Source organism: Mastomys coucha, unplaced genomic scaffold (assembly GCF_008632895.1).
Source record: "Mastomys coucha isolate ucsf_1 unplaced genomic scaffold, UCSF_Mcou_1 pScaffold4, whole genome shotgun sequence".
Classification (NCBI taxonomy): Eukaryota; Metazoa; Chordata; class Mammalia; order Rodentia; family Muridae; genus Mastomys; species Mastomys coucha.
The window spans coordinates 1,764,229-1,784,544 of NW_022196910.1; the positions used below are offsets into that span (position 1 = coordinate 1,764,229).

General features: G+C 54.8%; 1 protein-coding gene across 10 annotated transcripts in view; it reads left to right on the forward strand.

Annotated features, from left to right (window-relative positions):
* Positions 1-206: 206 nt before the first annotated feature.
* Positions 207-20,316, forward strand: part of Tcf3 (transcription factor 3) — a 24,572-nt gene continuing 4,462 nt past the window's right edge. For 3 of the 10 annotated variants that reach the window (XM_031349056.1, XM_031349051.1, XM_031349059.1), the window contains exons 1-16: positions 207-549; positions 2,812-2,943; positions 5,971-6,043; positions 12,269-12,342; positions 12,508-12,586; positions 13,580-13,647; positions 14,102-14,234; positions 14,859-14,911; positions 16,155-16,257; positions 16,326-16,483; positions 16,584-16,719; positions 16,985-17,043; positions 17,140-17,218; positions 17,862-17,935; positions 18,421-18,579; positions 18,652-18,778. In XM_031349056.1, the coding sequence (XP_031204916.1) occupies positions 2,869-2,943; positions 5,971-6,043; positions 12,269-12,342; positions 12,508-12,586; positions 13,580-13,647; positions 14,102-14,234; positions 14,859-14,911; positions 16,155-16,257; positions 16,326-16,483; positions 16,584-16,719; positions 16,985-17,043; positions 17,140-17,218; positions 17,862-17,935; positions 18,421-18,579; positions 18,652-18,778 (1,450 nt within the window). In that variant the 5' untranslated portion in view covers positions 207-549; positions 2,812-2,868. The remainder of the gene's footprint in view (positions 550-2,811; positions 2,944-5,970; positions 6,044-12,268; positions 12,343-12,507; positions 12,587-13,579; positions 13,648-14,101; positions 14,235-14,858; positions 14,912-16,154; positions 16,258-16,325; positions 16,484-16,583; positions 16,720-16,984; positions 17,044-17,139; positions 17,219-17,861; positions 17,936-18,420; positions 18,580-18,651; positions 18,779-20,316) is intronic. The other 7 variants (XM_031349052.1, XM_031349057.1, XM_031349061.1 and 4 more) reach the window with 3 other exon arrangements.

Sequence of the window (20,316 nt, forward strand, 5' to 3'; positions counted from 1 at the left end):
GATACTGGTTGATTCTTGGTGTCATGGTAACCTTCATGGGTGTTTTGGTAGTGGCTGTTGTGATGCGGTGTATGTTACTGTCGCCTCGAGAGGTCGTGGAGGGATCCGTGGCGTGCATCCGGTCGGGGCGCGGCCGCGGCGACTTAGGGGAGGTGGCTTTCGGCGAGCGGGGGCGTGGCCTGCAGGGGGCGTGGCTTCCGCGGGCGGCGCGGGGCGGGGTGGGGGGGCGGAACATGTCTCCCGCCGCAGGAAGATGAGGCAGCGCCGGCGGCTGCGGGCGTAGCGGGCCACCGCGGGCCACCGCCGCGCGCCGCCGTCTCTGCTACAGTCCCTTCCCGCGGGGCCTGCTCTGAGAGGAGCTCGAGAGAGGCCGGGCGACGCGGACGCGAGTGGGGAGGAGGAAGGACGCGCGACCCCGAGCCCTGCGCGCTCCCGCCGCCCACGCGCGACCCTCGGGGACGCGCCCGCCACCCTTTTGTCCCCGGGGTCCCCGAGGGCGGTGGGCAGCAGGGAGCCCCGGTGCACCCGTTGCATGCCCCCGCCCAGCAGGTGAGCGCACGCGGAGGGGCCCCGGGCGCGCGCGTGGGGCTCGCGGGGACGCGCTCACGGTGGGGACCCCCCCCTTCTCTGCTTAGTGCATGAGAAAAAAAAGTTGCCTCTGGGTCTCTCTCGGGTCTGCGGGGCGGCTGGGGCTGGGGTGAGCCCCCCGGGGAGGGTGCACGCGTCCCCCTTGCACAGGGCCCCGGGCCCGGCGGCGCATTGTTCTCTGTCTTCAACTTTGCGCGCCTGGAGAGGGGGGCGACGTGGAGGGGACGCGCGCACTTGGGAGCAAACTTTGCCCAGGCCTCTTTTGTGACGGTTCTCTCTGGACGGTCACCCAACTTCATCAGATAGGGATTCTCCAACTCGTGGGGATCTAAGGGGAGGTGTTCTCTTTACATGTACCCTTAGAGAGGGGGTCCTCCTGATCAGAGCTGGAGCTTGGAGGGAAGAGAGAGGGCCACCCCCTCATTCCATTAGCTAGTGGTTCCACAACTCACGATTATCTTAGGGGAGGTGTCCCCTTACCACCCACCTCCACCCCTCCACTTGGAGTGTCCCCTTGATCCTAGTGGAGTTTGGAAGGGTGAGGATTATCCCGCAAGCCACAACCTAGGGTTCCCTAACTTTTGGGGATTTTGAGGGAGGTGTCCTTTTCACACCCACCCGCAGCCAGGGAGGTCTCCAAACCTCCATCCGAGCTGGAGTTTGGAAGGAAGAGCGAGCCCAATATCTTAAATAACCTCGTTAACTCGGGGTGCCCCAACTCCTGAAGATCCCCCCCACACACACACTCTTAAGGATGCCCCCCCTCCATCTAAGCAGGAGTTTGGAGGAAAGAGAGCAAGTCCTTTTGTCTGCTACAAGAAGATCTCTGGGTACAGAGAAGGAGGGGAGACACAGGGACCCCGAGACAGGAACATCTGCTCTGTGTTAATGTGGGGCGCGGCACAGCTCAGGGTTTGGGACACGGTGGTGGCCTCTACGAGCCTCAGAACTTCCAACCTTCCTCCTCCCGCACTGCCTGCTGGAATGGGGGAGGGAGGAGAAGGGAGGGTTGTCCCCAATTCTGCTTCCCTACCCCCCAATCCAAGAAGGCTCAGGTTGTCCCATTCCTCCCCTCCCTGAAGTGTTTGTGGCATCCGCCCTACCAGAGCAGTGTTTCACCTCTCCTCCTGGGGTTACCCAGAAAAATCGGTTTCAAATACCCCACAAAAAAAGTGTGGTTTCGTGCAACTTAGAAGAAGAAAAAAAAAAGTCAGTTTCACACGTCCTCGGAAAAGGATGAGAAAAAAAAAGAAAGACAAAAAGCAGCGGGGGCGGGGTGCTCTAGGTGCCTGTTTCACACCCTTGTGTCTGAGTTGACAAACAAAAGAGTTGGGGTTCCAGAGCTTCTGGACATGGGTCTTCCCTCAACCCCAGAATCTCCATCCCCAGCCTGTGGTTTCCTGGATCCCCCACTGCCCTCCTTTCTGGGGAACACTGGAAAAAAAGTTAATGTGTTTTAACTGTGTGCTGGCCCTTCACTCTTTCCTGGGGTGGGTGGATTGGGCCTGGCAGGTGGAACCCCTCCCCCTCTCCCCCGCTGGTGAAGCAGAACCCCTGGGACCTGAGGGGAATCCCAGGTTTTAGGGACCTCCCCCCACACACACCAGGGTGATGTTGGTAAAAGGATGTTTTCAGACTTGACTGGGAATAATTCCCGGATACATCCTGACAATAAGACAGCCCACTTGGTTTTGTTTTTTTGTTTTGTTTTTTTAACTTTTCTGAATGAGGTTGGGTTTTGGGGGTGAGAGGAAGAAGTTATGGGTCCCAGGATAACACCACTTCCACCCACTGGAGTCTTAAAGTTCAGAGTTTGTTTTGCTTTAAATTTGGGGTGACCAGGGTCTTGGGTGTTCTGTGACAGCTGCTGCATGGGAAGGTTCTACTGAGTTTATTTGGAGGAGGCAGAGCCTGGGTCACCCTTCCCTCCTAGACAGAGCCCGTGGACAGCCCCCCCCCAAAAAAAAAAAAAAACCCTTTAAAATGTGCAATTTGACACCCTGGTAGGCCTCTGGGAATTTTGAGATTTCGTATGCGTACCCCTTCTCTCCGTTACTCAAGCTATCCATTTGCTCTTGAGAAGGACCTACAGAGGATCACCCCAGAACTCAGGCTCCTGCCTCCTCCTGTCCCCATTGACCCCAGGGCCTCACCTCTAATGCCCACTTGTCCATGCTCTCAATCCCTCTGTTTCTCCCCTCCTGTCCCCTGGTGTCACCACAGGGCTGTCTCTAGGCCTGGGGGACGCACCCCAGTTCCAACACCTGCTGCCCTGGCTGGATGATGAACCAGTCTCAGAGAATGGCACCTGTGGGCTCCGACAAAGAACTGAGCGATCTCCTGGACTTCAGCATGGTGAGCCACACGAGTGCCGATCCCTGCTCCCGGGCTGGGAGTTAGGGTTGAAGTGGGGGTGTCTGCCAGTAGGAGTGGCACCCCCCACCATAGGCCTGATGACATCCACCCAAGAAATGCTCCCACCTGCCGCTTCACCCATGGGGAGAACCGAGCCCAGAGAGAGGAGGGCTGTTCAGAGCTGCGCTTGCTCCCTAGCCTGTTCCTGCAGAAGCCTCATATGCCTGTGGGGGCTGGTGGCCTTGAGTTAGAAAAGTGACCATCGAAGTCACAGACAGTGAGAGTGAAGTCCCAAGCTGTTCTGGCCCATGCTGGGGACCTTAGAGAAGGAAGCCACCAACCCCCTGTGTTGCTGGTGACTTACCCTCCTCAGTCTGAATACTGTGCAGGTGAGGGAGGCTCTGTGGCCGGGGAAGACTGTCAGCAGCCCTGCTGCATTAGCATACAGCTAGCAGTGCCTGTTCCTGCATCTGTGGTGGCCCTTCTCCACCTATGTAAATGCCCAGAGAGGCTGCTGGCCGACAGAAGTCACAGAGTACAGAAACACCCAGTAAGGCGCTGGAGAAACCAAAGCCTCCTGGTGGCCATCCCCACAGCCTAAGACTCTCAGTTCACCTATCTGTGTAGTGGGCACCCTGGGGGTGGGGCAGTGGACCTGTCCTTCAAGAACCAGCATGTTTTTCTAAACTCTGGATTCTTGAAACCTCGGCCCCACCCCCAGAAGCACCATTGCTCCCTGAAAGTTCCTAGGACGGCTTTCAGTCTCGACTCCCCTGCCTATCCCCACAAGGGCCCCCAGCCACAGAATTCTACCAAAAACAAGTATGCCCACACTGAAACAGCCCCACCATGCTGCGGAAACGCAGACCTGGGGACGGAGCCACTAGGGTTCCGGAAGGTATTTTTAAGGCCCATTTTCTGTCGTTGCCCCCTGGTTTGCCCCGGGGTGTACAGGCAGAGGCCCTGGCCTCTGGGTTTTGTTGTTGTTAAACTGTCAGGTCACGGCCTAGTGGCCTGGAACACAGCAGCTTGGGGGTGCAGCTCAGCCCGTTGGACCCATGGGAGCACCCTGAGCCTCAGGGCCACCCCCTCTTCAGTCGGCAGGGCCCAGGATCTCCCCTGATTTAGGTCAAGAGAGGGCGTCCAGTGGCATAGATGAGAAACTTGAGGTTAAAGGTGGGAGGCAGGTCCTGTGGTGGGGGGTTGTCGTTTGTATTCTTTTGGTTTTGAGCTAGCATCTCATGGAGCCCAGGCTAGTCTAGATAGCCTGAATCCTCCTGCCTGCAAGTGTGGTGAAGCCTGTGCCACCTTGTCCATTTGTTTTTTTTTCTTTCAGTTGTTTGTGTGTGTGTGTGTGTGTGTGTGTAAGGGGGGGGGAGCGTGTGAGAGAGAGCGTGCTTGAGAGAAAGCACCTGTGCACCATGTTTATGCAGGGTACCCTGGAGGGTCAAAAGAGGGCAATAGATGCCCTGGAGCTGGAGTTAAGATAGTTGTGAGCAGTCATGTGGTTGCTGGGAACTTCATCCCAGTCCTCTGGAAGAGCATTTACCCTCAGAGCTGTCTCTCTAGTCCCCATCTTAGCATTTGAGACAGAGCTTCCCTCTGCAACCCCATGCTGGCCCCAGACAGAGCTGCACTGTGGCCACCGCTCCTCCTGTATGAGCAGTAGGGATGGTGACCCCACACGTGCTGGCTGTGACTCTGTCACTGCCCAGTTGTCTGGGGGATGACTTAGGGGATAGTATGGGCAGTGTGTGGCCTTCTTGCCCCTTCAGTTGCTTGGGCTGCACATACAGGTGAAATCTGGCCCTCTGGTTGGCTGGTGTGTGTGTTTTGTCTGTGCCTCTGAGCGCTTTAACATGAAGAGACTTAGCACTGAGGCCATGAAAGACTGGGCAGATATGAGTAGATGTGGTGAGGTCAGGTCCTGTGAGTAGGAGGCTCCTTGCAGGACCCTTGCCCACCCAGCTCTGCCACATGGTGTCTCAGTGCCCTCCCTTTGTTTGTTTGTTTGACACAGGGTCTCATGTGGCCTCTAACTACCTATGTATGTAGCCAGTGGCGATCTGATCCTGTCTCCAGTTCCCAAGTGCTGGGGTGACAACCTCACTTTCCCCTTACTACATGTGACCACACCTCCTGGCAGTGTGTGTCTTGAGTGATGTACATGGGGTCTTACAGTCCTTCCATGGTGGCTTTAAGTGAGCCACTCAATCAGACAAGCGGGGTCCCTGCATGGTGTCTAGGGATGTCTGAATCTATAGGATGCTGGCAGAGAAGTGAGCTTTTCAGACCTGCCCAGGGTTTCCTCACAGGCCACCTGTTGAGCAGGCATTTTTGTAGTCCTGTTGGGATGGGAGAGAACATGTCACCTCCAGGCATTGTGACATTGGGGTGCCCCTATGAGACTGATGCAGGAGGATCAGAAATTCAAGGCAAGCCTGGACTACGGAATGCCCATCTCAGAAACAAAATCAGGGCAGGGGAGATGGCTCAGTGGGTAGAGTGTTGGGATCATTCTGAGTTCAAGCCCAGTAGCCAGTGGGGCACAGAGGCACCCACCTGTAACCCAGCACTGGGGAGGTGGCCACCAGAGATCAGCAGGGTGCTCCGGCCAGCCAGTCTAGCCTATTTGGCAAGCTCCAGGCCAGCGAGAGATGGTGTCTCAAGAAACAAAATGGCCACACACTTGTAATCCCAGCATTCAGGAGATAGAAGCAGGTGGGTCTCTGAATTTGAGGCCAGTCTAGGCTACATAGCAATTTCCAGGTCAGCCAAGGTGAGACTCTGTCTCAAAAACAAGTGACATTCAAGGCTGTCCAAGCACAAATACCAATTGTAAGCCACATCCTCTACTGAGTGTGAGTTCTCCCCCAGGCTTGTCCTCCAGCTGGGGTTACCCTGTCCCTGTCCACAGCTCTGTGTTCCTGCCTAACTTCAGGAAGCCTAGTCTTTGGGACTCAACCAGACACTGCAACTGCTCACAGCTCTACCCTCCATTCACTTGTCTCTTCCTTGTCCCCACAGATGTTTCCACTACCTGTGGCCAATGGGAAGAGCCGGCCCGCCGCCCTAGCGGGAACCCAGTTTACAGGCTCAGGTAGGACTGAGGGGCACCTGGGGACTATGATGGAGATCTGTCTGGTGGGTGGCCCTGTGGGCAGTGGGATTTCCTCACACTGAGCCCCACCAGAGCGTGGTCGTTCTAGAACCCACTGAGCTGGACTGACTGGAACTAGGCCTCCATGCTTTGTCTGTTTCAACTATGAGGCCCAGTTGCAGCCTGGCCTCCCTCAGTGATTGCATTTTGAACAAATATTAGACACTTGGTATAAAGATGGTCAGTCTGACTTGCCCGGGACCATGGGGTTAGTACTGCCTAGGAGCCAGAATATGGAAGATTTTGAAAGAGAAGCAGCGCATAGACAGCCTGGCGTGGATGGGGAGATGTGCGGTAGGCCGGCCAGCTGGTTTGTTACTCAGCAAGGCTCCGGGGGAAGGGTAGACTTGGGAGGCCCATGTGGGTCTTTCTTGCTTACCCTACCCGAAAGCAGGGCCACCAGTCACTGCTGTGCCTGTCTTCCCCTTGGCCTGAGGAAGTGGATGGAGGGCCATCTGGGCACTGCTGGAGGCCTGGAAATCCCCAGAGGCTTCCATCACCCCGGAAGCATCCCCCAATCCGTAATGCCCAGGCTTCTTGCTGCATCAGTGGGTAAGGTCAGGTTGCTAGCTACTGTGAGGCAGGTGGAGAGGACTGCCCTGTTGATAGCAACTGTCCTCTAGACACTTTACCCTTTGTTGTCATCAACACCTGTGTGGGAACCTAGAGGTGGCCCCTGGGGGATGGCACAGCCTGGCAGGACTCTTCCCGAAAGCCTGGCCTGGCAGAATCACCCACTGGCTTCTGTCTAGCCTGTCTTACCCTCCAGACCCACCCTCATCCACACCTTGGACCCTTGGGTACCAGGCTCATGATCAGTCCTGAGAAGCCTAGCATGTGGCCCTTTCGCCTTGGGGTTGTGTGGCCTCTGACAGGGACCCTGTTGGTTGGCCCTCACGGTCAGTTTAGTTCAATAGTTGATACATCTAGAGTATGTCCTCAGAGGGGACATCACTTCTGCCAACTTGGGTTCACCCCATTTTTGATGACCAAGGCGCATAGAGGAGGGGTGTACAGAGCTGGTCTCCCCTGTTAATACAGGCAGGGCTGGAGCCTGCCACTCTAGGGCAGTCCCACATAGGACTAAGGAAGCCAGAGTCAGCACTCCACCGTGGGTGGTAGCTAGGCTCAGAGGCCTGTCACTCTCTGTGAGTTGCCACCACAGCTTGAGCCCTCCTGCATTTGGTTAGCATTCTTGGTAACATTTCATTTCGAGTCACTCCTGAGTCTCGTGAAAGGTATGGAAACTTATAAAGGACGGAAGTGCCAGCTCCCGTGTGACACCCCACGAGCCGTCACCATGCCGTAGATAGCCCCGCCTCACAACTCATGTCCACCTGTAGTCGCTCCTGCTCCTTACAAAGGGGTTGTGTGATTCAGCTCTGTTTGCAGGAAGGGGCTCTGCTTCTGCTCTAACATCCCCGACCTTCCCCCTCCCCCAGTCACCCCCCCCTTCCCAGGTGGAATTATCTTGTTAGACAGGTGCCTCAGGGAGCTCAGGCAGGTTCCCTGGAGACCTGTCCAGCTGCCAGTTCTATGAAATTACTTTAATTATTTGATTTTTCAAGATAGGGTTTCTCTGGGTAGCCCTGGCTGTTCTGGAATTCACTCTGTAGACCGTGATGGCCTGAAACTCTCAGAGATCCGCCTGCCTCTGCCTCCCAAGTGCTGGGATTAAAGGCGTGTACCACCACTGCCGGGCTGGGCTCAACTTAGAACACACGTCTTAGGCCAGGTGTATGCCTTAAACTCAACACAGGGGAGGCAGAGCCAGCCTGGTCTACATGAGGAATTCCAGGCTTCCAGAGTGATGTAGTAAGACCCTGTCTTTAAAAAAAAAAAAAAAAGTACATCTTAAGAATTTCTGATCACACAGTCTTGGAGTCCCCGTTTCTCTCATATTTTTGGTTGTGAGCCTAGCCTTTAATGGCTGAGCCATCTCTCCAGCCCTGGAGTCCTACAGGACGTGGATGAAGTAGTTACCCCACCAGGAGGCTGCCCATACCCCACCCCACACAGCCCTTGTTGGTTTGTACTCACACTTTACATAGAGAGGCTTCTAGCCTTTCCATCTCTGGAGTAAACAGTGGAAGAGCACAGGGGACGCAGAGTCAGAACAACTCAGGGAAGGTTCGTAGAGCGAAGAAATGCCTCTGAGAACTAGTTTCCTTCTCCAGGTAGCTGTGTGGGGAGGGGTTGTTTCTTTTACTTTATGCATAGGGGTGTTTTCCCTGCAGGTATCCTTACATGTACTCATGCCTCACATGAGTGTTTGGTACCCACAGTGGCCAGAATAGGGTATCAGATCCCCTGTATCTGCATGTGGGTGCCGGGAACTGATCCTGGGGCCTCTAGAAGATCAGCCAGTGCTATTAACCTCTGAGTCAACTGTCTGGTCCAGTGGGGTTTACTTTATATTTATTTTGTTTTATTTGGTCACTGGGGACTCAATCAAGAACCCCCAGAGTGGAAGGCATGAACTTAGTTGCTGCCAGTCACGGTGACTATGCCTTTAATCCCAGCACTGAGGAGACACATGGATCTCTGAGTTCCAAACCAGCCTAGGCTACATGGTGAGACCCTGTCACAAACCACATGGCTGACAGGTGTGACAATGAGTCTTCTTAAAGTAGTACCCTAGTGTGCTTTCTGTCGCTGCAGCAAACCCTGGGAACAAAAGCAGCTTGGGGTGGAGAGGGTCTCTGCTGAATGAAGTAGGGTACTTGTGCCTTTGTGACCTGGTGCTCTTGGTGGCTTTCCTTTATGTGACTATCTGTGTGTACATCTGTATGTGTCTGTGTCAGTGTGCTGGCATCCGTCTATGTGTATCTGGATGTGTCTTGTGTGTGTGTCAGTGTGCTTGAGTCTGTATGTCCTTATGTGCCTGTGTCCGTGTGTTTGTCTCTGTGTGTCGGGTGTGTGTGTGTGTGTGTCAGGGTACTTGCATCTGTCTAACCGTGTACACCAGAAATTGACAGTGGTGTGTTCTGTAATCATTCTGCACTGTGTTTTTTGAATCAGTCTGTCTGTCCATCTGGCGCTCACCTATCCAGCTAAACTGGCCAGCCAGTGGACCCCAGGGAGCTCCTCATCTCCACCTTTCCAGTGTTGGGGTCCCAAGTGTATGTAGCACTGTGCCTGACTTTTTAGGTGGGTTCTGAGAATCGAACTCAGGTCCTCATGTTTGTGCCAGCAAACATTCCCAACTGAGGCATCTCCTCATGCCCACACTTGACTCTGTTTATCACACTGAGCCCTCTCTGAGTGCCCACACTTGACTGTTTATCACACACTGAGCCCTCTCTGAGTGCCCACACTTGACTGTTTATCACATACTGCCCCCAGTTACTAGAACCCCTGATCTGTCTGCCCAGCCAACCCTACTCAAAGGCTGCGTCTGTCCCTTCCACTTGACCACTGTGTTACTAAGGAGAAGGAAAAAAAACCACTCAAGCCCAGTGTGGGGTGTAAGCTGGTCATCTCAGCACTCAGGAGGAGGCCAGCCTGGGCTAGAGGAGCCCTGTGCCTCAAAACAAAAGCAGGGCCATCTGTTCCCATCAGGTGTGAATATTCCCCTGCTGCCAGTAAAGTTGCCGCCTGCCTCTGTCCCTTTGTCCTTGACTCCATCTCCCGTATCTGCTGTATTGATCCTGTGCTGTGGAGTCTGCTCCTTGGAGAATCGATGTTTGCCATCGACTCCTCTCTACTTTCATCTTGATTCCTCTTTTTAAAGTTCTTATCTTTCTTTCCTGGACTTTAAAATCCAAATATTCGATAATCTTTTTGATTTGATGGGGGAGCATGTGTTAGGATGGAGCCCAGGGGCTCAAACCTGCTAGGCCTGCCCTCAGCCCAGATTTCACTCTGTGAGGTAAGAGTGGATGCTTACACAGCTCAGGGGTGGAGCCTCACTCATCCCCAGGGAGGGCTTGGGGCGTGGTCAGGGTGACACTGCCCAGAATCCCCAGTAGGAGCTGGGGTTGTGGCTCATGGGTAGAATCCTGGAGATGCTGTTCTCTGCTGAGGCATAGGTCAACTTTTTGCTTGGTTGATTTTGGGTTTTTGAGATGTGTTGTAAAGACTAGGCTGGTCCCATACTTGCTTTTGACCTCAGTAGTTCTGGGAGGAGCTCGTGAGACAGACGGTGGGTTTTGTTTGAGAGCTTTGTCATGCTTGGCATTGTCTGCTGGACTTCGGGTGGATGTGATCTAACACTGGCTCCAAGTGGCTGACATTGTCCCTGTTGATGGCTATGGAAGCAAGAAGAAGAAATGCTTGGGGTGGGATTGGAAGGCTCATGTGGAGCTGGTGCTGTGAGCTGATGTCCGTGAGACATTTTCCTCCACACCAGGGTAGCTGCTTCTCTCCATGATGGGCCTAATAATATATAAACATATATAAGCAGTCAGTAAGAGTATCCCTGTTGTGAATATAGCTATAGCCAGCACATGAAAAGTACTGTGTGCCAGTAAAACGTTATTTATAAAAACAAGTCATGGCCAGAGAGCCAACAATGCCATCAAAAGAGTAGAACTCCAAGCGTGTGGTCCTGACGTTGGCTAGGCTTGATTGAGCAAGGGCTGGCTAGGAGACCCTGTGCCTCTTTCCAAGGAGGTGCCTGTTTCTTCCCAAGTTCCCCTTAGTGCTTCACCTTGAGGGACAGGAAAAGATTAAGAGAGAGAAAGAGAGAGTGCGCAAGGGAGCCTGACATCAACGTCTTCTATTAGAACGTTTTAATTAGTACGCAGTGAAACTGCTATGAATATTCATGCTGGGGTTATTAAGATGCATAATTTATCAGTGGGGTGATTTTAATAACTGTATTAATGGGGTGGGGGAGGGGTCTCCTGAGTTTTGTTATTTATAGAATGGAAAAAGACAGGGTTTGTGCTAGAGGGTCTTGGGGTCTTGTGGAGTCCTCAATATGATCAGACTCTGGGGAGCGGGCAGTGTTTGCTGAGTGCAGGGGTTACACAGGCAGGCCGTGGCCATCGTTTTGGGTCTGGGCTTCTAAAGTGCCTGGAGTGCACCTGGGGTCTGCAACCAGTGTGGATGCTGGCACCCTCCCCTCCCCTCCCAAGTCTCACCATAAGCCCTAGTGGACAGCTAAAAATTTTGGGGTATAGACACCCACAGGCCTCACCTAATGCTGGAGGGGTTCCAGGGCTGTATCCCAGCCCCCCACTGCCAGCACATTGGAACTTTATCAGGAAACAGGAAGGTGTAATTGGGGTGAATATTCATGAGGTTGGAGATTAATATGCACAATTATGCAAATTAGACCACAATTAAGCACGATTCTCCAAGGAGTGAATGATGAACACAAAGGCTCACACTCAAGACTCTGGGGTTTGGAAGTTTCTGGTGCGGAGCTGGGGACATGGGGTCACGGACTGCAGGGTGCAAGGGTGAGTGCAGGAGCCCCTCTGGGGTCTGGAATGGGGACATGAACTCTTTAGTCCAGTTTCACAAATGGGCACACGGAAGAGCCATACAGCCAAGTTGGCAGGAGGAATCAAGTTTGGACCCTGTGGTTGGTCGCTGTGCATGGGGACAGGGCCCACGGTGCCAGGAAGAAGCAAATTTACTGCAGGTGGAGAAGAGTATTCTAGAGGTGTAGGCCGTTAGCAGCTTGTGAGGAGTGTTGGGGGAGATAAGGGCCCAGCCCTGCCTTACCCCGCCCCTCAGGACAAGGTCCTCTGCTCTCCAGGCTGCTTAACCCCCAGCCTTCCTCTGAGGCTATAGGAGCCGGAGCCAGCTGTGCCTGTCCACATCTAACAGTCTCCGCCTTACCCACCCACTGAGCTAGTCAGCCTCCCCAGTGGGGCCCTGTACCAGGGAGACACTGCTCCTGAAATCCATGAGGCCCTAGGAACCTTTGTTGACTATTTCTGACTCACATGCCCAACCTTGCATGATCAGACATAGGTCTGAGCAAGAGGCTGGGCCATGGGACTAAAAGTGGGCACAGTAGCTGAGGTTTTGGCAGGTGAGTAGGAGTCTTCTAGGAGAGACAGACAGCTGTTGGTCACATTACTGAGCTACAGCAGCCTTTGTAGGGACGGAATCCTAGGCTGTATAGGATGGAGGAATCTGACTATTGTTAGGTATATCCGGGTGAAGGAGAGATGGAACTGAGGTAAACTTCTCTTTTGCCTCCTACAGGACTGGAGGACAGACCCAGCTCAGGATCCTGGGGCAACAGTGACCAGAACAGTTCTTCCTTTGACCCTAACCGGGTAAGATACCTGGGCCTGGGGCTCCTTTCCTGGGCAGGAGGTGAGGAAGCAGCTCACAGCGCCCTCTGACAGTTGTGCTCAGCCATAGGGAGGCGCTTACAGGGCTTAGCCTGTAGCACACGTGGTGTGTGGTACCTGCACCTCTCACTCTGGCTGTCTCCCCAGACATACAGCGAAGGCGCCCACTTCAGTGACTCCCACAGCAGCCTGCCGCCTTCCACATTCCTAGGAACTGGGCTTGGAGGTAAGTGTGGTAATCCCACGAGGGACTCGGCACAGTCCCTCATAGGGGAGCACCAGCCATCACGTCAGTAGCCCAGGCTGGGAATCGGCAGGCAATGAGTTGGATGCTGTTTGTCTTACTAGGTGCTTCTTAGTTTTGTCTGTGTCCTTGGGCACTGTGGGGACCAGTCACCAGGCATGGCTCAGGAGGCCTGAAAGCCATGAAGGTGGTGGTTACAACTCCAAAGTTGGTTCTGCTCGAGAGTCCGGAACTGGATAGTGCTGACCCTGGCTCCTTCCACCATGGCCTAAAGTGGCCTCAGCACTTGTGGGCTGCATGTTCTCTTTTGGGCCTCCTTTTCCTTCCTTTCCCTTGGGTGTCCTGCCTGACAGGGTGTCAGGGCCATCGGGCAGTTCCCATAGAGTCCAGCTGTGTCCGTTCCAGCTTGTCTCTGCCTGCCTCCAGATCTTCAGGGTGGATCCTGTGACAGCACTGATGGGGCTAACAGGGTCAGCAGCCTTCACATCCAAGCACTTGGGCTAGAGGGTGGCGAGTTCAAGGCTAGCCTGGGCTACATGAAACCCTGCCTCAAAACAAATCAGGGCTGGAGGTTGGCTCAGGTGTTAAGAGCACTTGTGGCTCTTGCAGAGAATCTAGGTTCACATCAGGCATGCGACCTACACAGTGGCTGACAACATCCATAACTCCAGGCCCAGGAGATATGATGCCCTATTTTAAGCACGTACATGGTATACACACATATATAAATGCAGGCAAAGTGCTCATATACATAAAATAATAAGTAAACCTTAGCCAAGCAGAATGACAGGAAAGCTTGCTGGTCACTTGGTCCCACTGTTGCTAAGGAGGATCCATGTTCCCTATCCTGTATCCAGGGGCACTGGGCAGCCGCATCTGCACAGGCAGGGCTCTGCCAGAGGCCCCCATGTGGGACCTCTACTGTCTGAGGGACTCTCCTGGGCTTTCTTTGTGACTTTTTTCTGTCCTTTGCAGGCAAGGGTAGTGAGCGGAATGCCTATGCCACCTTCGGGAGAGACACCAGTGTTGGCACCCTGAGTCAGGTAAACTGAGGCAGAAGGGCAGAGCTAGCCTGACTTCCACAGTGACCATTAGGGCCCAAACTGTGCCAGGGGAACTGTAGCTGTTAAGTACCAGCTGGGACCAAGCTGTGCATCAAGGATGGTTACCACGTTCATGTCGCCTCTTAAGTCCCCAAGTAGACTTAACCCACATGAGGAACAGAGCCTGGCCGAGTATGGGGGGATAATGGGTCTCAAAGCCCTGACCCGACTGTTACAGGGTACCTGCAGACAAGGCTCCAGGGTGTGATTGTGGCTGTGAAGTGGAACATGATGGTTAAGGGGCATGTCTTGAGGGCTGTTCACCAGTGAGGCTCGTGGGCTCCGCCTGGCCCTTGTGCCAGTGATAGCCACAGCTGTCACCTTAGGGTCTCTATATAGGGATTGGTATGGGTCTGACCATGAGCCTCAGCTTCCTGGTGTCCCCATTTCTCAGGCTGGCTTCCTGCCAGGTGAGCTGGGCCTCAGCAGTCCAGGGCCACTGTCCCCATCAGGCGTCAAGAGCAGTTCCCAGTATTACCCCTCCTACCCCAGCAACCCTCGACGGAGAGCTGCAGACGGTGGCCTGGGTGAGTGGGGGCTGGGGACATAGACATGCTGGAGGGGCAGTTGTGGTGGAGACTGATGCCTGGACTGGGCACCAGCCATAAGCTGGAGAAAGACCTGGAGCCAAGCCAGAGTGGGTGTCACTGAGCCTCAGTGGCCTCCATGGTGCTCTCCCCTAGGGCAGCATGAGCTGGGATCACACTTGCACTGAGGGCCTCACATTTGGTGGCCAGGGCTGCTGTACCAGAGTGGCAGGGTGCACTGGCCTGGGACTGCCAGGCTAACTTGCCCTGACTCCAAGTTTTTCTGTGCAGACCCCCCCATGCCCCCAAGATGTTTCCTTGCATCTTTGGTGTTCCATTGGGTGGGACCCTGGGTTTTTAGATGTTTGTTTTTGGGACAGGGTCTCTCTATGTAGCCCTGGCTGTCCTGGAACTCTTTGTACACTAGGTTGACTTGGAATTCACAGAGATCGCCTGCCTCTGTCTCCTCTGCTGGTAGAAAACAGGGTTTTAGTGGCTGTATTAATGAGGCCCCTCAAGTGTCAGGGGTGTGGCAGTCTTGGGACCTGACCACAGCATGGTAGGGGCCACATGAGGGCATTTGGAAACGGCAGTGGCCACACCTTCCTCTCGTCTTGTTCCCAGCAGATACCCAGCCTAAGAAGGTCCGGAAGGTTCCTCCTGGTCTTCCGTCCTCGGTGAGTGGGACAGTCCTTTAGCTGCCACGGCTTCCTGGTTTCCCATCCAGAAGCTGTGGCTACATCTTGAGGGTGAGCAGGCTTTGAGCTCTGAGGGCTGCTGCAGCCAAATGTGTGTGAATTGAGTGTGCTCCTCCTCACCTGTCCCCCAGGGAAGCCCTTTCTTGGGTCCCACCTCACTCTCTCCTGTCCTCTAAGCGGGGGCTGTCTGGGGCCAGGTCCTGCCTGCTCCTAAGCCACACCCACCTGCCAAGGCTGTAATTGTCTCCGCCTACTGGCTTGGCAGTTGGCAAGTTGCCAACCCCAGCAGATGGTTGCTGGCCTTCAGTGGTTCATGGCGCCATGCGCCTGTGATTTAATCACATTAAGAAAGGCGGTATGTTGGATTCCCCAACCTGGATGCCTCCCCCAGTGCTTGGGAGGTGAAGGTGGGAGAGTCACAGTGTCACCTCATGTATAAAAGTTTGCCTGCTTCCTCCATGGCCCCAGAACCCTGCAGTTTTTCCTTTGACATCAGGACCAGAGTAGGCCATGAGGGCTGCCCAGAAATACACATATGGTATGGGAGACAGAGCTGATATCAGACCCTGTGTCCAATAGAACCCACTTAAGCTAAGTGGAAGTTAACCCTGCAGCTAGCTCAGACTTGCTGTCCGTTCCTCTGCCAAAACAGACATGAGCAGCTGATCCCCTCCTAAGTCTTGTGCCAGGGCATGCATGAGCAGCCAATCCCTACCATAGTCCTCCATCCACTAGGGCAGGCATGAGCAGCCGATCCCCTCCTGAGTCCTGTGCTAGTGCAGACATTGGCAGCAAATCCCCACTGTTGCTTCAAGCTGTCAAGAGTTCCAGTCAGTGCTAGCTGGTCAGGATCAATGCTGTGGTCCCTTCTGTGCTTTCTCTGCTGTGGGGGGAACCTGGCCTAGGTGCTATGCTGGGACTCTGACTCTGTGGCCCAGAGGTCCTATGTGCCAGAAGGACAGGGAAGTTTCTAGCATTGGTAAATGCTAAGCAAGGAACAGCAGAGCTGAACACTGGAGGTGGGGCTTTGAGGATTTACTAGAAGTTTGCTACATAAGGCAGGCCCAGGTGTTCTGGAGAGGCAGAACCATCGTCTAAGTGATAGTGAAGGGAAGTTAGGTCCCCAGCACCTCAGGCTCCAGGGCCTGGGCATGGCTGTGCAGGAAAAACGAGGGAGCCATCTGTCCCCCACCGCTGTCCTGACTGTGCCCTCCTGCTGCAGGTGTATCCACCCAGCTCAGGTGACAGCTACAGCAGGGATGCTGTAGCCTACCCCTCCACCAAGACCCCCAGCAGCGCTTACCCCTCCCCCTTCTACGTGGCAGGTACGTGGGTCTCCCTGGGGGGCTCTGTGGGGCCAGGGTCTCTTGTCTCACAATACCCCTCTACACAGATGGCAGCCTGCACCCCTCAGCTGAGCTCTGGAGTCCCCCTAGCCAGGTGGGCTTTGGGCCCATGCTGGGTGATGGCTCGTCCCCTCTGCCCCTTGCACCGGGCAGCAGCTCTGTAGGCAGTGGTGCCTTTGGGGGCCTCCAGCAGCAGGATCGCATGGTAGGTGCCATGGTCGGGAAACCTGGGGAGTGCCAACACTTGCCTTGTCCTGCATGCCCCTCACTCCTACCTGCCCTGTGTTGACTGATTGTCCCTTCAGGGTTACCAGCTACATGGATCTGAGGTCAATGGCTCGCTCCCAGCTGTATCCAGCTTCTCAGCTGCCCCTGGCACTTACAGTGGGACTTCTGGCCACACGCCCCCTGTGAGCGGGGCTGGGGCCGACAGCCTCCTAGGTGAGGCTACACCTGGAGTTTGCTGGGCCTGGGTGGGCTCCATGGAGAAGGAAGGATCAGTTGGTGGGCCCTGGAACCAGAGGGTGTAGTCAGTGTCTGAGCCAGGTTGGCCTTGGAACAAGGTTTTCTACTTCATTTTTAGGGTAAACTGAGGCAGAAAGGAATCCTTGTTCACTTGGGAGGCAGGTGTCACTTGAGTGGGTAGGTGGGGAGGGGCACAGTAATGGAGGCACACAGCGGTAGGGCTTATTTCTCTCCTGAACAGGCACCCGAGGCACTACAGCCAGCAGCTCAGGAGATGCACTTGGGAAAGCACTGGCCTCGGTGAGCAGGAGCCTGAGCAGTGGCAGTACGGGGAGGGGGCTTCTGGTCGCTTCATTGTGGTCCTGATTGCCCGTCTTTCTGTCTGCACCACCGCAGATCTACTCCCCGGATCACTCCAGCAATAATTTCTCGCCTAGCCCCTCAACGCCTGTGGGTTCACCCCAGGGCCTGCCAGGTGTGTGGGGTATTGGGCGTGGGCTCCATGCATTACCTCAGGGCTGTCCCTAATCTCTAGGCCTGGCCAGGTAGTGAAAGGTGGCATCTGGGTGAGGCGGGCTTAGCTCAGGCTTGGGTCTGGTGAGGCATGTCCCTTTAGGCAGATATTGCTGGGGCATCAGTGAGGAGGAAAGGAAAATGGGAGCTGGAGGCCTCTAGGCCCGGGAGGTTGAGGTTAGCAGTAACCTGCTCTGCCTGGCATGGTGGCACAGTGCCTCCAGCACTCGGGAGGCACAGGCAGATGGATCTCTCTGAGTCTGAGGCCAGCCCTGGTCTACAGAGCGAGTCCCACACCAGTCCTCATCTTGGCCTGCCTGGTCCTCTCTGGAGCTACCTGTAGCTTAAGTTTGTAGCAGTGAGCCCAGGGAAGGAGGGACAGAAAGAACCGCCCTTGAGGCCTCTGCTGTACCCATGCAAGCTAGTTGTGTCAGGGTTGGCTCCTCTAGGATCAGGGGTAGCATTCAGTCAGGAAAGAGAGAAGACTGAGCAGTGTCAGTGGGTGTTGGGGCCATGTCAGGCATCTCTGAGCGCATCCAGCTGTGGCTAAGCTGTACTCTCTGTCCCTACTGCCTGTCTTCCCACTGGTGTCTTTCCTTCTCCAGGGACATCACAGTGGCCCCGGGCAGGAGCGCCTAGTGCCTTATCCCCCAACTACGATGCAGGTCTCCATGGCCTGGTGAGTGTCCCCTCCCTGCTGACCAGGGCACCATGTGCTACTCTTGTCTCACTACCACCACTACATGAGCCCTCCTGTGAGAGAAGTCCATTCAGTCCCTGTCTCAGGGTGGTTTCTGAACAGAAGAGGCCTTGCTGAGCCCCGGGAAGCACAGGTTTTAAGGAGGGGCAGGGACAAGTGGCCTGCTGCTGGGCTGGGGCTCAGTGGGCAAGTGCCTGCCTGGTGTGTGCCAAGCCCTGGGTCCCCTCACCAGCACTGCAGAAACTGACTCTGATGATAATCTGCCTGTTGTCTCTGTGCTTGGGAGGTGGAGGCAGGAGGATTAGGAAGAGTTAAAGTGCCTTCAGGAGCAAGGCAAGGGGATTACACGTTTGAGTAGGACACAGAGAAATATCCTGTGTGAAGCAAATCACAACGCAGATGTGCCCGTGTGTGTGTGCTTGCATGTGCATGCCCCTCAGTGCCTGCCCGGCCCTCCCTCACAGCAGAGCAAGATGGAGGACCGCTTGGACGAGGCCATCCATGTCCTTCGAAGCCACGCTGTTGGCACCGCTAGCGATCTCCATGGACTTCTGCCTGGCCATAGTGCACTGACCACAAGCTTTGCAGGCCCCATGTCACTGGGCGGGCGGCACTCGGGCCTGGTGAGTATCAGCTTGGGTCAGGGAATGGTGACACTTAGGGACTCCAGCCACTCTGACATGTCATTCTCCTAGGTCGGGGGAAGCCATCCTGAGGATGGCCTCACAAGTGGTGCCAGTCTTTTGCATAACCATGCCAGCCTCCCCAGCCAGCCCAGCTCTCTCCCGGACCTCTCACAGAGGCCTTCTGAGTCCTATAGTGGTAAGTCCCAGCCGGGAGCTGAAGGCCTTCCCAGTCCTTATTACAGTAGGGCGAGCACAGAATTAGTGTCCCTCAGCTGGAGGATGACTTAGTCCATACTTAATCTGTTGGAGCATGAGGACCTGAACTGGATGCCCTAGAGCCTATGTAAAAGTAAAAAGCACAGATGTGGCTGGGCAGTGGTGGCGCACGCCTTTAATTCCAGCACTTGGGAGGCAGAGGCAGGCAGATTTTTGAGTTCAAGGCCAGCCTGGTCTACAGAGTGAGTTCCAGGACAGCCAGGACTACACAGAGAAACCCTGTCTCGGAAAAAAAAAAAAAAAAAAAAAAAGGCCAAGCATGGTGGCCAGTGTGTGGAACCTAGCACTGAGAAGCCAGAGGCAGGAGGATCCTTGGGGCTGGCAGCCAGCGTTGCTGAAAATCTGTGTGTTCAGGCTCAGTGATAGACCAGAGTGACAAGAACAGGACACTTGACATCTTTCTCTGGTCTCTGCCTGTGTGTGTGCACATGCACGCACACTTACTACCAAGGGACCAAAAGCCATCAGGTAGACTATAGCCGTCAGATCCTCACTATAGCCTACAGTCTTGGCACTATTGTGCTGATTTGTTTGGGGGATACTGGGGCACAAGGCAGGGCCCAGGATCCCAGCAAAGTGAGAGTGCTTGCTTCTCAAATGAGGGCTTAGGACAGGCGTGCTCCCATAGGGGTGCTGCAGTTGCAGGGATGTTAGGCCAGCAGGACATAGCTGTGCAGGTCCAGCACGTGTGGAAGGGAATATAACAGGGAGTCCCAGATACAGAGGAGCCTCCAGCAAGGAGGCAGCAAAGGCCCGTGGGTGGAGCAGAGCCCGCGAGGGAGAATGAGATGGTGGAAGAGGCAGAAGTTCTGACAGGCCAGTGTGCAGGGCCCTGTGGGCTTTGGGGAACATTTTACCAGCAGAAGGCAGGGCAGGAATGCCCTGCCCTAGCATTCTCAGGTGACTTCTGGGAGCCATAGGGCTAGCACTGGCAATGTTAGGGGCTCTGTGGATTGAGCGTGGGTGAGACTAAGGATGAGGTCCACAGAGAAAGACCCAGTCCCACGTACTGTCAGCTGTGCATGATCTTATGCAGGTCCACCGCAGCCCATAATCCCCAGGCTGTGTCCATACTCCACATTGTGCCTGTTGTATCTCGATGTCCGTTGTGGACATTTTCTAGGCAGTTCTTGACGTTGACGTTTGACACACTTTCTCAGGTAGCCCAGGCTGGCTTTGGGATGCCCTTCAACTTCTGGTCTCTAGCCTTGGCCTCCAAAGTCCAAGGCTGATGTATGTGCCACCAACCAGTTTATGATTTTTAGATTTTTCAGACAACCACACTGTGTACCACAGGCTTCTCTTGAACTCACAACCCGCTTACCTCAGCCTGCAAGTGCTGGGGTGGCAAGTGTGTTCTTGTACCAGTCTACAGACTCACCTCCTGCCCCGTGGTTATTGCAGGGATTGCTCCTTCCACTGCTTTGGTTTTCTGAGACAGGGTTTCTCTGTGTAGCC